We start from the raw sequence: 19,121 nt of genomic DNA on the forward strand, positions 1-19,121 counted from the left end.
CCATAAATACAAATAAAAGGGTAGTTTAGCTTATGCAGTGTTATTATGTTTGACGCTACAAAGAGTCAGTGTGCCTTCTATCGGATTAACATCAGTATGTAAGTAACAATTTGCGTAGCGAATTCATAATTACTCAGCTTCTGTACTTTGTACATGGTGTACTAATGTACCAAAAAAAAAAAAAAAAAAAAAACTGCAAAATCCGGAATACCCACCTATTCCATCTTTCCTACCCTAGGTTGGCAATTATACAGAGGTCTCGTTTTCACAGAATATCGAACTATTATAATCATCCAACAACTGATGTGGATATTTTTTCCAGTTACCCCGTGTTTGACAGATCAATTAAACACATACTGAACAAATAATATTACTTTTGCACTCTTTTGTTGACATTATTTTTATTTTTTTCTCTTTTTTCTCTTTTTTTCCCGCTTGTTGACATTTCCCTGTGTAAAATGGCAACGTTTTGCTGTATCTGGGACTTTGTTCAATAAATAAATAAATAAATAAAAATTAAAGTGACGCAGTCATCTACGAGCAATCCATACTTCGATAGTTGAAACGTGTGATTTGGACAGAAAACTGTCACGACAGCAAGAGACAAGGAAGTATTTTTTGCTATGCTGAAAGAGAATAAAGTGGACTCAAGCATTTTTGAAAAGAATAGAGTACAGGGAGATCAGACTTGGCGCATAAATTTCTTATCCAAAGTAAGTGAACACATGTTTCCCCTCTTAAAGGGCTCACTTTCTGTAATATTAACATTTCCGATTCTTTATTCAGAGAATGATCAATGTGAAGATTCACTTACGTGGAGCAACGCATGTTGCAACGTGTTTGAAAATTCTGCTTCTAAAAGGACAATTTCTACAATATTCAAATTTCCGGTTTTATATTCATTAAATCTTATTCTTCCCTTGCAAAGATATGGCACCTCTAATTTTTAATGTATCCCTTCATCTTAGCACCCCCACCTTCTAGTTTTCTGTAATTTTTGAACCACAGACGAAAGAAGCTGACATCGCCTATAGCTGCATCAGGTAAATGGGTCAGAGCCTGCCTTCGGACGAGACATTCATATCCAAGTGATTTTATTGAAAACAATTCAAGTACATTTTATTGTTTGAATGGAACTCTCAGAATAAAACATAGGCAAAATATTTTACAAATTGAAGTTTTGATAAGGATACTTGACTTAAAGAGAAGACAATGGAGAACTATACAACACGACCTTAACAATATATGAAGCGTGCTAGGTAGAGTTACACACACGAGACGAGATACGAGAAGAGAGAGCTCTTACAATAAAAAGATACATTTTCCAAAACGATACACCACTTCACGATAACTTTTCGAGACGAGACAGCCTGAGATCACTCTGGTCTCACAGGCCACCCTGATTCCGGGTAGTAAGACAGAACTATCTGGAACGTCTCATGTATATTCACCGAATATCGTACGAATAAGATCCTGGCGTCCAAGATAAATATGATATACCATCTATAAGTGGTATAAAAGAGGACCTACTGGATTTTTTAAAAAATATTATTGAGTTTTTTTAACATTCCTTACGACCAAATCGGAAAAGTTTAATAAAAATTTGATTGCTGCAGTGGCGTCCAATCCGTCACATACTTTTCCAGAATTCTTTATATACCGTTTTTAATCATTCAGTTGGATAATGTGTAGGAATGGTTCTGTATTTTCAACATTAAAAAGCAGATGCTTACCAGAGAAAGAACGATCATTCGTAACAGTTAATTGATCTTCTGATGTCTCGTTGAGCCTCCGCTAATGACACAATGATAAACGAAGTATTGGTGTCGTAAATTAGGAAAGAAGAGAAGGAGAGAGAAATTTAATTTCAGCTTCTGCCCAGATGGCTTGTGCGTTACCCATCCCCTTGCTCTGATGGACAAATATGAAAGGGTACGCGGCTATCGCTGTGGGTGTGAGCGGAAATCAGTGCTGGCTGCATAGTTGTCCGGGGCTCATTTTCCTCTTGACTCAAAAGTGATTATCATTACCTGACCGTTGGGTTGTAGTTGGAGCAGATGTGTTATATGACAAAGCACCTGGTCTATTCTCACCTCGTGTTATGTTTGTGTGGCTGGGAAACTGTCATAACACAGCTGTTACACAAGACAAAGGTAGGGAGGAATATATCGAACACTTCCGTTACATTGTAGAACCTATGTTTTACATTTGATTATTATTAAATGCCTATCACGAATACACGCCTAATTGCTAGAAAGCTATTGAATACTGAGTCGCGACTTCAGTGTCGAGAGACCAGAGGCGTAGGGCTCATTTTTAGTAACACGTAATATTCGTTTATGGACGTAAGACACAGCAACGAGGTACTATCCAAAAATTGCGGATGGTTTCCTCTTAAAAATAATTATTACGAGGGCTGATCAATAAAAATGACCATAGATGAATAAAACGTAATTACCTGTACTAATCCTCCAAATGTTGATGGTCTTTTTCAAAATAGTCCCCATTACATGCAGTACATTTGTCCCATCGTTTTTGCCAGTCATCAAAGACATACTGGAAGCCATTTTTGGACAGATCCTTCTAAACCGCCTCCACAGCCTTCATCACTGCCTCTGAAGATGTGAAACCCCGTTCCCGGAGGAGTTTTTTCAAATTTAAAAAATCACAAGGGGCTACATCAAGGCTATATGTAGGATGGGGTACACACGGAACGTTGAACTTTGCAAGATAATCAACAGGATTTCTATACTGTTCTTCGCGTGTCATTTCCGTGTTGCCTTATGCGAAACTGGAACTACGGCTGCCAAGGTCACATTCCTGACGTCATGACCTTCAAACTTGCTCGATCTATTCGTCACTTCTCTCACTACACAGGTGTGTTTCGTTTTCTGTGCCTTGTTGTTGTATTCACCTCATAAACAGTGATGATCAGTCTTTATTGATCAACCAACGTATTAATAATAATAAATCCTAATTTTCATCGTCGCCTTTAAAGAATCACTTTTTTTTTAGTAAGCCCGATTGGAAGCACTACTGGAAGAGTAGCATCAATTTAGGTTTTGCTTGGGGACAACTCTGGTAAAGTACGGGACAAGAATAAACGACCATAAACGCCATTAGTTTTAATGGCATTTTTGGTCGTTTATTCTTGTCCCGCATTTTATAAGCTCATTTTCTCCTTTTTCATTAGTATATTATTATGTCATTGATTAAACCTCCCTGAAGGCCCAAATAATGTCCTTGTACTGGAAGTCCACCAGCTATAGCGTGTTTTAAGAACTGTGATTCCGCTTGGATCTCTTCGTTGGAACTAATACGACGCTCATTGAACTGGAATTTCAGTTTAGGAAAGAAGTAGAAATCACAAGGGGCGAGCAAGGTGGGTGAGGAACAATGTTCATATTGTTTTTTTGATCTGAACCCTCTGGTTCATTGATCGTCGCTCAAAAAAATAGAAATAAATTTCGTTACAGTTTGTGTTGTCGTGTTCAGTTTATCCGCTAGAATGCGTTTGCTTGTCTCGAATGACATTCAGGTGTATTACAGATATCATGGAGGGAGATACCTTTTGCCCTCAATTTTTACTTAATACATTTTCGCGAGCGTGTTCAGAGTTTTATATGATGGTTGACCTGAATGTTCGTAGGGATGCGTACGAGACAAGACTTGTGGCTGTCTCGTCTCGAAAATGTGCTGTAAAAGTGATGTCTCGACTCGAAAAATGTATATTTCTCTATTAGAAGAGCCTGTCTCGACTCGAATTTTGTCAGGAAAATCCTGTCTCGACTCGTCTCGTGCGCATCCCTAAATGTTTGTTATCCTTCATAGACTCTAGGCCATCTTTGAAGTGCTTAAGGCACACAAATATTCTTGTTTGGGCTAAGGCTTAATCATTAAATGCCTTCTTCATCATTCGTTGGGTTTCAGCTGCAGTTTTGTTCGGATTAAATAAGATTTAATGCAGATTTTTTTTTTGCTTCTTTGCTCGGCCATTTTTGAAATTCGCAAACACAGCAGAATACTGTGTAACGAAACCAGCAAATACTAAGAAACACGTACGGTACCTAAATAAATTCTTGACATTTCAACAAAAATAAAATAATAAATTATGTTGAATATTTGGGTGTTTAGTGTAATTTTGCGCAAAACGTTCACAATGTTAGTATTAGTTAGATTCTGTACTAAAAAACTGGTTCTCTTTTGTTTTGAATTGGCTGTGGGTCTTAGTATGAAGGAACGAAGTCGTTCCGCTTCGTTTGAATCAATTTTTGTAACATTTTCAATATAGTACATATTAGTTTCTTAACTTACTAAATGCATCGTGCTGTACCTGTAAAAGTGAGCGGGATAAATTCCCTCCCCATTATTTTAATTAACATAATTTACGATAATTCGATGAGATTCCAGTCATGTGTGTTTAAACTTTACTCAAACTGAATCAGAGGATAATATCTTACACTTATTATTGAATGCATCATAATGTTTAATACATGGAAGTCGTTCCTACAGCATCTTTGAGGTGAGATGAATCCACATTGAAGAAATATTCTGTTGGTGTTATTTAGGTGAGAAGAGACGTGGTTAACGCTCTTATACCCCATTTATTACGAAGCCATTCTATCTCCGAATCTTGAGAGCGAAGCAATCAGACTGTTACGGAAATTGATCCGCGCTACTTGAAGTATGGAAACATCTGCTCTTCAGTCCTAATATATTCATAGCGCAGTCGTTGTGTTCAGTGTGTATGTTTACGTTGGACAGTGTTAGGACCATACTTTTTTCATATTCAGTTTGAGGACCACATGAGAAGAACTGCGTGAGGATAAAATAACGCTCTTATACCCCATTTATTACGAAGCCATTCTATCTCCGAATCTTGAGAGCGAAGCAATCAGACTGTTACGGAAATTGATCCGCGCTACTTGAAGTATGGAAACATCTGCTCTTCAGTCCTAATATATTCATAGCGCAGTCGTTGTGTTCAGTGTGTATGTTTACGTTGGACAGTGTTAGGACCATACTTTTTTCATATTCAGTTTGAGGACCACATGAGAAGAACTGCGTGAGGATAAAATAGTCGTCCTCTACATAATAATGCCTTGCCCATAAAAGGTAATATATACACCATACTTGCTAATTGAGCAATTTCTTGTATAGAGGGGTGCCGAATCAGCAGAAATGCCTTATTACTGAGAACACTTAATTTTATCTTATGTATGTTTACATTACATCCTATGTTGCATCAGATCTCCAGTTTCTTCGACACAGTTGTGTACGCAAGGGGATCCGGATTTACCCATTTCAACAATATATTATTTTAAAATAAACATCATATTAAAATCTGTATCGAAAACTCCTGAAAGATATGAAATTGGGAGCTTGATCCCGACTTTGATGAATTCTGCGTACGCTACTGCTCGGACATACATACATGTTTTCTTTTGGATACCATAGCTTAATTAGCACTTTCCGATTCTTCCAAGTATCAAATGCAAATTTTAAATTTCCCACTTTGCTGGAGTAGAGTCAAGACTGTCTTAGTAACGACAATTATGTAGTTCAACATATTTACGTTTATGAGACGGATGGTTAATGAAAGTGAATGATTGTGAAATTAATTTTTTGTGCTGTCCCGGGACTCGAACCCAGTGTACCAAACACATTTGCTAGCCATTAAAGCAGCGAGCACGTTATTATTATTATTATTTTGATGACCGGATTAGCGAAAGTATATGGCATTAAAAAAAATGCACTGTAAGTGATCCAAGGATTCTTTAGTGTAGGGCAGGGTTTCTCAACCTGGGGGTCGCGAAGATAAGCGAAAGGGATAAATATAATTAGAATCTAATACAGGGAAATATTTTTAAATATTATTTTGAATTTTGCTCTGATAGGCGTATTTTTATTTTTAAACATACTCTTAAGAACAAGAAAAAACGATCTACTAAACATTTTCAACAGATGCAGAGTTGTTTAATAATCAATTTAAATGAAAGAGGTACGATATGAAACTAATGAGAATTGCATATTGAAATACCAGTAAAATACACCTGCATGGTATGATTTCACTAGTGCGGCAATGTCCTATTCAATCTTCTTGACGCATATTATCAAGTCATTTAAAATACTCAATAACTTTTTAACAACTGTCCCAAGTTTTTTAAAAAACCAGAATTAAAAATAACTTTTTTTATCATATGACCCAAAATTAAGGGAGTTATGAAGTTTTAAAATTTTCAAACGACCTCCATTTTGAGACAGTATGACGGATTGGATTCGATATTTGTAATGTAAATGAACTGACCAAATCATTTGAAATCAATAAATTTGGTTTCAATCCATTTGCTTTTAGGGATATCCACTATATACAAGAAATGGATTCTACTATTATAGAAATAGATGGATATCGTGAAATCTTCGCAATATGTATATTAAAAATTCCACACAAGCTTATTACAAACCAGAAATTATAAGGGGGTGGCTAGCAAGAGGATGTGATAAAATGGGGGTCGTGATAGGAATTACGTTGATAATCACTGGTGTAGGGAAATGTTAAAATAATACAGTCTTATATACTGAACCGGAAACGTGGTATCTGCAACGCAGTTTTCTTCGGTTTTTATTTATTTATTTATTTATTTGTTTTTTGTAATTGATATAGTTGGGCGAACGGTGGCTGCAGCTTTATAATTACCCACACCTTAAGTAGCATCACACGTCGGAATCGTAATAACAGGAATTGTCTTATAAAATTTTTCCGCTGCCTTTAGTTCCTATATGGGATATCTTTGTTTTATCACGTAATTGTAGTGCAATTATGCTAGAAAGAACTTACGGGTAGCGGAGGGAGATGAGGTGAAAAGAAAAATGACGGTCAGCCAGCCGTTAGTGCAGTCTCACTGCGTCTGGAATCGAGGGCGGACTCACACGATGGGTCGATACAAACTGCCTTAGCGTCCTTTAAATTGTTTTGACAGAGTTGCCAGATTGAGCAATTCCTCAGTAATGCATTTAGAAGGGAGAAATTAATGCCGTGTAATAAAATGCAAACTCAACTCTATTGACGGAAAATATGTGGAACTCCCAAGGGAAAACAAAACAGGAAAATAAACTGAAGCAAATTTAATGCTTCGTAAATTGTCACTTGTGGCAACGAGGAAGGGGGAGATATCTGCGGGTTCATCTGTGCTTTGAGGAGGATTGCGTGGCGTCTGAAAATACAAGAATTAGTAACGACAGTACTTCTTCAGATTCTGCGCCGCTTTTGTCAAAAGACTGTTTTTTTTTTCTTTCTTGTAAGAGCAAGGAAGGGGAAGAGTACGTCAGGGAGGGAAGAATCAGCTGGAGACACAAGGCACGTGGATGCACTTGGAAACGACTGCCATGTGACTGCTGAGGAGTTTTTACTTAGCTGTTGTGACAGATAAACAAACCATTGTTGGCAGTCTGCAAAGAAAAAGTACGTAAGCCAGTCCTTACGTTGTAGTGTCGTGTTTCAGTGTTGGATACATTGTACACAATACATTAAGTGAAAAAGCGTGTTAACAAAACATATACCGAAAGCATGACTGCAGGCAGGTTAGTATTTACTGTATGCTAAAGCTTAGGGCCGTACGCAAAGCGGGTGGAATCTAGTGTCTCATCTACCTCGTAAACTCATACTGTTCAAACGATGTGAAATGAAATGATTTAATTTGTATTCAAGGGCGCCCATGTCGTGGTTTCCAAAGGGGGGGGGGCAAGTATAAGTGGCGTTTCAAATATAGTTTCAAATTTTGCTGTAAGTAATGTAAAAATTCTATTGGGTTTTCGATATTGTGAAGTACAATTTCCTCTATGTGGGGGCGAGCGCCCCACCTTGCCCTCGTGATGGGCGCCCTTGTTTATATTCTAACAAAAAAGACTCCTATTAAGTTCCTTGAAACCTCTTCCTTACAGTGTGCATGGTACTGTAGGCGCGTACCTAGAGTTTTTTGTTGGGTGAGTGATAAATCAAAATCGAAAGTCAATAATATAGGTCTTCTCGCCCCTATCCTACCCGTGCCCCTGGTGTAGGCAAAACGCAAATATATTATTTAGTAGGAGTTACGAAGCTCGGACCCGGTAGACCCCCTCCCCCCGTTATATGGGTGCGTGTCTGTGGTACTAGAAGACGTGTACGGATATGACAGTTCCTCACTGACAGGTAATACAGTAAAATATTAAAGTTAGCGGAGTAGAACGGGACTCGCAAAACTTTCCGTTAAAGATAGGTCTCTGGTTAACAACAGTAGAGCTATGCAGTAAAAAACGCATGAATGTAATGGACATATCAAGATAAAATAATATGCTGTACGTACCTTGGTCAATTTACAGTATTTCTACTACGAGTGTTTTGGTTTGCACATCACTATCAGTTTCGCTGACAAGTAGCTTATTGTATATATTTATCTTACCACTCAGTGGATGTCAAAGTTAATAAATGCTGCAATTCGGAACACGATTTTTTTTTTTCCGTTAAAAGGTTTACTTTGATTTCCGTTGTCCACGTAACAGTTTCCGCGTAATAAAAAGAATTTAACACGTCTTTTGCCCCCATATTCAAGAGACCGTGAAATATTTCCGTTTAATAAAGGGTTCGCTGAAGGCAGGTTTACTGTATTTCTATTTTTTGCATGTTTCAAATTCTTGCCGAGATTTTCAACTTTTAAAAATATATTTTGCAAGTCAGTGTAGGTTAAGTTCCACCGAGACCATGCTTCTTGAAAGAAGTGTATACTACTGTGAAGTTGATGTAAAGCTCACAGTTCTGGTATTAAAGGTTTCTGATTCTATCTCAGCCAATATAAGTTTGTGGTAGACAACGTTGCACCCGTAGGTTTTCCCGGGTTCTTCCACATCGTTTAATTATCTTCATTCCGTACATTAAACAACATGATTGGGTGTTGTGAAGACGATGGAAAGAAGGGAACTGTAAAAAGGGGAAGATTGGAAGGATAAGTAGGAAGATAATTTTAGGCACTTGGGTAGCATTATTAGTGAAGATGTGAAGTGTGAAGGAGAGATTATGGCAGAAATAAGAGTGAAATGAACTTTGGTAGATTCTAAAAATGATCATGCACTAGAGTTCTAGAAGTTCCAATTTCGTCCGGTAGATGGCAGTCTATGGAGAATGTTGTTGCTATCTAACGGTGAGATGTGTTTCAATAGAAAATGTGATATGGATTCCATCGTTTGCCGTAAAGATGTTAACGAATTGGCTCTATTAACAAACTCTGCCGATATAATGGCAGTAATAAAAGCTTCATATCCTTGTATTATAGGCAACCAACATTTATTTGCTACTGTGAAGGTTGCATAGAATCTAGGGAGTATTATAGAATTAAACGGGATATCGATAGCCACCGTTAACCGTGAAAATGTTAAAGGATTGACTCTATTAACAAACTCGACCGAGATAATTACAGTGAGAAAAGCTTCATATCCTTTTATTATAGGCAACTAACATTTCTTTGCTACTGTGTAGGTTGCATATAAGCTAGTGAGTGTTATAGATTTTAAACGGAATATGGAAAGCCACCGTTAGCCGTGAAGATGTTAACGGTTTGACTCTATTAACAAACTCTGCCGATATAATTGCAGTAATAAAAGCTTCATATCCTTTTATTATAGGCAACCAACATTTATTTGCTACTGTGAAGGTTGCATAGAATCTAGGGAGTATTATAGAATTAAACGGGATATCGATAGCCACCGTTAACCGTGAAAATGTTAAAGGATTGACTCTATTAACAAACTCGACCGAGATAATTACAGTGAGAAAAGCTTCATATCCTTTTATTATAGGCAACTAACATTTCTTTGCTACTGTGTAGGTTGCATATAAGCTAGTGAGTGTTATAGATTTTAAACGGAATATGGAAAGCCACCGTTAGCCGTGAAGATGTTAACGGTTTGACTCTATTAACAAACTCTGCCGATATAATTGCAGTAATAAAAGCTTCATATCCTTTTATTATAGGCAACCAACATTTATTTGCTACTGTGAAGGTTGCATAGAATCTAGGGAGTATTATAGAATTAAACGGGATATCGATAGCCACCGTTAACCGTGAAAATGTTAAAGGATTGACTCTATTAACAAACTCGACCGAGATAATTACAGTGAGAAAAGCTTCATATCCTTTTATTATAGGCAACTAACATTTCTTTGCTACTGTGTAGGTTGCATATAAGCTAGTGAGTGTTATAGATTTTAAACGGAATATGGAAAGCCACCGTTAGCCGTGAAGATGTTAACGGTTTGACTCTATTAACAAACTCTGCCGATATAATTGCAGTAATAAAAGCTTCATATCCTTTTATTATAGGCAACCAACATTTATTGCTACTGTGAAGGTTGCATAGAACCTAGAGAGTATTATAGATTTTTAACGGGATATCGATAGCCACCGTTACCCGTGAAGATGTTAACGGATTGACTCTATTAACAAACTCGACAGATAATTACAGTAACAAAAGCGCCATATCCGTTTTATTATAGGCAACCAACATTTCTTTGCTACTGTATAGGTTGCATATAAGCTAGTGAGTGTTATAGATTTTAAACGGAATATGGAAAGCCACCGTTAGCCGTGAAGATGTTAACGGTTTGACTCTATTAACAAACTCGACCGATACAACCGCTCTATATATTTCAAAAAGAAACAATTCAGAATTTTGCTTTCGTTCAAGAATTACCGTATGGAGGTACGAACGTACGTGCTAAGATCCTATTATTTCAAGTCCCAATTGTATGATCTTAATAGGTGAAAGCTTGTATACTTTTTTCGACCGAATGTCCCCACCGGGAATCGAACCTAGGACCTCTCGCGCCAAAGACGAGAACGTGTATGGAATATTATGTGTGGGAGCAGAAACATGGATATTATAGAAGTGCGATGAACAATTACTGGAAGCTTTCGAAATGCGGGACTGAAGAAGAATGTAAAGGATTATCTGATGGAACGAAAATCAGAGTGAGGAAGTGTTAACGAAAGTTGGGCAAAGAAGAGTAACAATTTGTAAACTCTGCTAAGACAGTAAAGAGGAGCACGTCTAGAAGTTTCAGTTTCGTCAGCGACTAGAGGGTGTTTGCTTGCACTGGCAACTGCGCGAATGTGTAACTTGTAGCATTCTACAATTATTCACCTTTGTCTAAATAGTAGAAAACGTGGTGTGGATAGCCTCTGTTAAAATTACCGTTAGCCATGAAGATAATAACGAACTGACTCCTTTAACGAACTTGCGATGATAATGATCTTTAACTCAAAGATGTCGAACTAAAACCATTTTTTTTACTTCCAATGGTTTAACCTTAATGTTCAGCTCATTTCACGAAGTCATACAATGATGACAATTTGCATAGAGACATAAGTCAAATGGCAACACAATATTATTCAACTGTTATTTTTATATATTTCTATATATTTTCTTGATTAAATTACTAATATTTCTCTTTATTAACTATATATATTCTGTTCTGTAATGCAATCCAAAATGCTGTGGAGTTGTTATGTACAGTGTTACATCCAGGTGCTAGTTTTCAAGTAGTAAAAGTGCAATATGCTTCAAGAACCAATGGAAACAAAAAAGAAAAAAATGTGAAAATGTAGTTAATGCTTTTACAAAATGCCCAGGAAAGGTTATTCTTTTGTGGGTAAAATGAAAAAATGGGTCAAAGATTATAAAAGAATTGAGCAAGATTGATCATAATGGATTATAGTGCGCCTAAGGCGTGTTTTCCAGTCAGTCTCATTTTATTTGGAGGGCATGACGGCTCAGTAGTAAAGCATTTATCTCTGGCGCATGGAGTTCCTGGTTCAATCCCCGCACAAGTAAGTTTGTGGTGGACCCTGAACAACCTCGTATCCGTGGGTTTTCTCGTTGTACTCCAGGAATGCATTCTCATTCCACCAATTCTTCCATCATCATTCACTTGCCTTAATCATCGTCTCCGTTAGCTTAAAGGACATAAACGTAGGACGTTATACTGAAAGGTTTCATTTCCCCATTTCGGTAATGTTTAAATCTCTTCCTCAAGTAGACTACAGTGTTCTCGGCAAGCATGTAGGAGAGGAAACAAACAAAACACTACAACGATAGAAAATACATTTAATGATGTCTAAAAAGCAGAAACTAAAATAAAATAAAAATAATTATTTTTTTTCTTTTAAAAATAACGAAAGAAATAAAACAAATTGTGCTATAAAGTACAAAATAATTCTGTTTTGAAGAAAACCATTTTTTTTTTTAAGTTCTGTTTTAACGTGCGTAGGAAGCACTCTCATATACGATCAATTCGAGTTCTGCTCCAGGAAAAATCCAACTCTTATGTTCTCTATTTCCACATAATGACGTGATAACAGCTAAGAAAAAAAGAAAAAGAAATCTTCTGGGCTAAGTTCTCTTACTCGGTGGAGAAAAGAATAAGACATGTTAGTCATCACTCGCATCGAGATAATTGTAATGTGTTGTTTGTAAGCCGAAAGACACAGAATGGCAGAGTTCGTTGACTGCGTATTCTCTGGAAGAGCCGGAAGAGAATTATCTATATGGAAACCCATCACGGTAGGCGTGACTTTAATATGGACATAATGCGATAGAACGTTGATTGTTTTTATCTTACGGTACTGCATTTCCAATGTACTATCGCAAACACATTCTATTTGTAATGTCTCATATACCTTATAGTGTATTACTGCTAATGTAGAAGTAACATTTTGTGTGTGTGTACTATTTCTGTTCAGAATAGCGTCTACCTGTATTCCTTTGAATTAATTTTAAAACTTCGAGTTAGAGTTTTTTTCGGGGAGAGAGAGGTAATAAGCGTAAGGGTAGTTTATCTCTAACATAAAATTGAAAGTGATTATGTGTTACTTCGTATCTCTTGAACCAGCCGACCGATCTCGATCAAATTTTCGACATAGATGAGGTTCGGGCCTAGGATGGTTTTTATTATATCACTTTGACGGTGCAGCGTATGGCAGGGGAGGGGAGGTATATAAAAATAATCGAAAATGACCGTTATTAGTTTCGAATCCATAGTTTTGGGGTCTTTGAGACGAACAGTGACACTTTTGATGCCGTTTAAATCCAAATTCAGCCTCATGTCCAAAATGGGCCGCGGTGGCTCAGTGGTAGAGCGTTCACCTCTGGTGCTTGGGGTCCTGGGTTCGATCCCAGCCCCCGCCAAGTGAACTTTGTGGTGGACAAACACCGTGTGGGGGGTTTTCTCGGGGTTCTCCCGTTTCCTCCCACTTTCTTTATTCCACCAATTCATTCATTTCTCATAATCACCGTCTCCTTTAGCCTAACCGGCATAACCGTAAGACAGCGTTTCCCAACCGGTGTGCCGCGGCACACTGGTGTGCCGTGAATGGGCCGCTGGTGTGCCGCGAGGAAATCGAAACAAATTATTAATTCTATAGCAATCAAATTGCAAGACAAAGGAAAAATGTATATTTGTATTTCACATTATTATGAACCTCTACTATGAACCAACAACTTTACCGTGTTACTTTTCTGTTCATTTTTAATGTTAAAAAAAGTATTTGTTATCATTGTTACGACTATTATTGCTTCTTTATTGCTGCAGACTATTTCGTAAATTGAAATTTTAAAATATCATTCAATCCTTTCGACAAAGCGAACATGCATACAAATTACCTACATTTGTGTTTTAAAACTAAAAGAGATTTGTTTGTTCGTTCGTTATTTAGTGATCTTTCTTCTTAGTGAAAGGTTGGATACAGTTTTCGAAAAAGAAAGCTTAGTTTTAGAAACCTGAGTCCAATATTTCATTGCAATTGTTTTCTATTTTTAAATTAGAATTAAAAATAAGCATAATGATTTACCACGGGGAAGAACCAGTGATTGAGCTTTCTTCTCTGTGAGAAGGAGATCAGTAATCACAGAAAAAAATACCACGGTATTATATGTATTTACAAATAATAATAACTATGAGTGTGCCGCGAGAATTCAAGTTACACCCATAGTGTGCCGCAAGTTGAAAAAGGTTGGGAAACGCTGCCGTAAGACGTAAAACTCAAAGGTTTCATTTCATTTTCATGTCCAAAATGAAAGGCATTATTCCCGTGCAAAGAACGAGTATTCTGTTAGTTAAATTAAAATGTTTTGTCTCAATAAGACCAGAGTATGTGAACAAATTTTAAGAATGGGTGCAAAAGATATAAAAGGTTGGGAACCGCTGCACACTGGACGAAATGCACAATTTAGCTGTGTAAAAGTCAAAAATGAAATTACTTGGAATCGTACCCATTGTACCTGTAATGAGTCACAAAGAAACCGCAGATAACAGGAACAACATTAGAAAAAATATTACATTCCGCAGGGAAATTTGTTTTCACTATAAAATACGGATTTTAATACAGCAGCAGGCATTACTAATAGTGATCAGATTTAGAGGGTCAAAGTTGCTCGACGTTTGCTTGACTGTTAGGAATCGAGGACGGCTGCAGGGATGTACTGAATTAAAATACAAATTGACTGAAAAATTAAATGAATTTACCACAAGTAGCACATGCATAATACCGGAAGTTGCTGCTCGTATAAAAAAGTATGTGATATTGAATTTTAATGCAAAATAATAAAGATATCCACCTATATCCACCTCGAAATATGTTTATGTGCAATACACGAATGTTCTTGTATACAATAATAGTGATATTAGCTGTAGCAAACTGCAATCTGATGATGTGTTTAATCATTTCAGACACGATGTCTATCCTGGAGAGAGCTGTTTGAAATTTGGCGTAAAGAAAGAACCAGGGTTGGCTGGCAGCTATTTTTTTTCAAAAAAAACAGCTGGTTTAAACCAAAAAACGAAAAATGTTCGTAAAAGTGTAACTATTCGTAAAATCTTGATGAACACACATTTGTGGGTTATTACATTTCACTCCCATATATTACTCGTACTATATTCAGACCTAAATTCCACATTCATTACTCAAAGATATTATATTACAAAAGCAACCTTTTTTTATGTAACTTTATGGATGTTTCTTTTGTATTTTTTTAGAGTTTGTTATTATTGTTATGCAACCAAAGGACAATTCTAAACATTGTTTCGTTTTAATTTTGTTTACTATTGATAAAATACATCGAAATGCCGTACTTTTTTGGGGAGGGGGCCATACAAACCCCACGAGAGGCAATTATTGAAATAACAAGAATCTTTGGAAACTATTTATGTATAAATGGTTCATAGCCAAAGTGGACTTAAATAATTCGTATCTTTATTCACTTTTCTTACTGATATGCAAAGTAAGTCGTTATATTTCTTTAACTTGGACTAATAAAAGTCGTAGTGAACTGACTTGGACTAAATTAGTTCTTCTGTACTCCAGTATTTTGAAATTGTCCATATGTAATTCTGTATAATGGATCCACTTGTGCAATTGTTTATCTTTTTATCCTTCTGTACTAATGACTCTTGACGACTATATTACAAATATGTAAAGATCAGTCAATGTATTTTTTATCAGGAGTCCTTCGTGAGTGAGTCGGCAGACGTATCGCATTTGTGGCCAATTAGTCCCGGTTTCGAGTTCAAATGGAGGATAATTTCTCTTGGATGTAAACCGAGAAGCGGTTTGGATTCCGCTTTAAGCATATGTGACCCCTTCCAGCATAACCTGGTTGTTGCATACTAACACTAAGGCGAGACAAGTTTATTTCTGTTCATATGTGATATAACTACATAGAGCAAATTATTTAAACCAAAAAAAAACCGGGTTTAAACCAAAAAAACGCTGGTTTTTTGGTTTTTTCAATAAAAACCATGGTTTTTGCCAACCCTGGAAAGAACCGTAACTACAAAAAATGCTGCAGTTGCAGCATATGTCTGGAGCAGACTGGTACTGGAGAAGACAAACACAGATGAAAACGAGTACATTCAGCAGCAAGTAAACAATTTTAATAGCAAGTTGTATCAAAAATGGCAGAAATTGAATCGTGTACTGAAGGCATTTTTATCACGAGAAGGTAACTTGCTGGATAACTGTGAGCTTTGTGCCTCAACAGCAACAAGATGATCCAGAATCTGGGTCATCATCCTGCAGCACACTCGGGAGACCACTGAGGGAATTTGAACAACTGTCTGTATCAGCGAAGAAGAGAAATTTTCCTCCTTAGTGAAAACACATTCAACAGAAGGATTAGCATATGCCGCACAAAGTAGTTTATGTTTGTCTGGGAGAAGAGATGCAGCAAACTTGTGGGGTATTGTTTCAGAGACCTCATCTTGTTACTGTTGAGGCACAAAGCTGACAGTTATCCAACAAGTTACCTTCTCGTGATAAACATGCCTTCAGAACACGATTCAATTTCTGTCATTTTTGATACAACTTGCTATGTTTAGTTGCTGCTGAATGTACTCGTTTTCATCTGTGTTTGTCTTCTCCAGTCCCAGTCTGCTTCAGACATATGTTGCAACTGCAGCATTTTTTGTAGTTACGATTCTTTCTCTATGCCAAATTTCAAACAGCTCTCTCCAGGATATAGATATCTTATCTGAAATGATTAAACACATCATCAGATTGCAGTTTGCTACAGCTAATATCACTATTATTGTATACAAGAACATTCGTGTATTGCACATAAACATATTTCGAGGTGGATATAGGTGGATATCTTTATTATTTTGCATTAAAATTCAATATCACATACTTTTTTATACGAACAGCAACTTCCGATATTATACATGTGCTACTTGTGGTAAATTCATTTAATTTTTCAGTCAATTTGTATTTCAATTCAGTACATCCCTGCAGCCGTCCTCGATTCCTAACAGTCAAGCAAACGTCGAGCAACTTTGACCCTCTAAATCTGATCACTATTAGTAATGCCTGCTGCTGAATCATAATCCGTATTTTATAGTGCAAACAAATATTTTTTCTATTGTTGTTCCTGTTATCTGTGGTTTCTTTGTGTCTCATTACAGGTACAATGGGTGCAATTCCAAGCTACTTCATTTTTCACTTTTGCACAGCTAAATTGTGCATTTCGTTCACTGTGCGCTGGCTAGATTGAAGTACTCAGGTATCAAAAGTTTAGTTCTAAGATTTCAAAGATGAATAAATTGAAGGGCTATTTCACTGTGCATAAGTTTCCTGTTTTCATTACCGTTATGAAGATTGTATATCAGCTGCTTCATAATTGTACTAAAGAGATGTCCCATGTATTTATTACTATTTGCATTACAACTTTTGTATAGTTATTATTATAATGAAGTTAACTGAAACTTTTGATCATGGCCACCCTCAGGATGGGATGAGTTGCCGTCTCATTTCTAATGGAATTCAATTACTCGAAATACATGTAGAAAACGTATTCGATTGCTTACACAATAGGCTATAGTATCTAATATATTAAATACTATAATATATTTACTGTAGTCAAAAAAATGCAACATGCATAAATAATGGTTGTTTTACATGAAATATGATTTTATGCGCACCGTATGCGTACATCAAGATGTGTGTATATTCGCGACGGTGGGTCGGTCTTTTCTTGCGGGTGTTCGTACTTTCGATGCTCGTTAATGAATAAATAAAAATCAGCTGTACACTCTGAAAGTTATTTTTGTAACGATCTTTTCCACATAAGTTGTTTTTACGAGGGAGGATCATTAACTAAGGTTACAAGGCCGATATTTCTGGAATTTCGTGTGTAATAGAGGAATGAGTGTGTGGTAATTTTAATACATGGAGTTGGCAACTGTGCAGGAGTTTCCGCCACATTCCACCTACGGCGCTAGTTGTAGGTGAACACAAATGTCGATTCGTTTGGAAAACTGTCTTGCGAAGAAGTTCGCTCAGTTATTCGATTTCTGTGGGCCAAAAATGTAAGAGCGTCTGAAATTCGCTGGCAGCTGGTAGAGGTTTACAGAAAGACTGTAATGCCAGGCCTTCTAACCGAGGGCGTCATCTTCCTTCACGACAATGCGCGTCCGCATACAGCCCACAAGACTACCACGCTGTTGAAGCAGTTTTACTAGGACATCATCGACTACCAACCCTACACCCCGGATCTCGCTCCAAGGAACTTTCACCTGTCCCCGCACTTGAAGGAGCACCTAGGAGGCCGTCGCTTCGCTTCAGACGAGAAGGTGAAACATTTCGTAATGACGTGGCTAAACACGCAAGGATAGGATTTTTAGCAGGAGGGGATCTTCAAACTCATCCCACAATGCGACAAGTATCTCAACCCATATAGAGAATGTTGGAAAAGTAACCTAATGTCTGTGCTATCTGTTGGCTATAGTGCTTGTATGAACTAATATGTAGACATTTCAGTACAGGCTTTGTAAGCTTACTTTCTGATCACCTTCTCGTATTTATTTTTATTTAAGGAGAAAGTATAGGTAAGAGGAAAACCCATTTTCTTTGGTTTGAGTATTAAGTATAAGGGAGGATTTTAATTTTCTGGATTCTCGGTTAATCACGCGTTCTTCAGAATTTTCTATCCCTGTTGTGTTTAATGTATCACTGAGTATATATAGCAAATTTTTATTCCTAGGGAATAATTGGAATCAACTCCTAGCTTAAACGGCAGACTTTCTCGTTTGTGGCATGCCAGTCTACTGAGTAGTGATGTTGCTCACCTCCCGAACATACTTCTTTCCTATCTTTTCTTGAGCTGTTCAAAGGTGTCTTTCCTAACGACTAGAACTCTCTCTATATACAGATGGAGATCATAAAAATGGAAACACCTGAACGAAATTGCAACTTAACAGATTAATATGATGTCTGGCCACCTTTCGCCTTCAAAACAGCCTTGATGCGATGTGGGATGGAGGCATAGAGGTCGTGAATGGTAGCAAGTGGAATTTTACACCATTCCTCGTGCAGGGCATCGGCCAGTTCTGTGAGAGAGGATGAAGGTGAAAATCGTCGCCGGAGTCGTGTTTCCAAGACGGACCACAGATGTTCAATTATGTTGTATGGAGACCGACCTAACACATCACCACCAGCGGTCCGGCGCCACGACACCACTGCCAACCCATACATCTGACGTGTTGCCAATTACAGATGTTTCCATTTTTCTAATCACCATCTGTATATTTACAACGTAAATCA

General features: G+C 37.2%; 1 protein-coding gene across 7 annotated transcripts in view; it reads left to right on the forward strand.

Annotated features, from left to right (window-relative positions):
* Fak (protein tyrosine kinase 2 Fak) overlaps positions 1 to 19,121 on the forward strand; it is a 414,892-nt gene that overhangs the window by 82,597 nt on the left and 313,174 nt on the right. Inside the window, exon 1 of one of the 7 annotated variants that reach the window (XM_081738445.1) lies at positions 7,553 to 7,581. The exons of the other annotated variants lie outside the window; for them this stretch is intronic. Within the exon in view, the coding sequence (XP_081594571.1) occupies positions 7,568 to 7,581 (14 nt within the window). The 5' untranslated portion in view covers positions 7,553 to 7,567. Of the gene's footprint in view, positions 1 to 7,552; positions 7,582 to 19,121 lie in introns of those variants that run through there. 7 annotated transcript variants of the gene reach the window in all.

The sequence above is a fragment of the Thermobia domestica genome, chromosome 2 (genome assembly GCF_964235325.1).
Source record: "Thermobia domestica chromosome 2, izTheDome1.hap1.1, whole genome shotgun sequence".
Lineage (NCBI taxonomy): Eukaryota > Metazoa > Arthropoda > Insecta > Zygentoma > Lepismatidae > Thermobia > Thermobia domestica.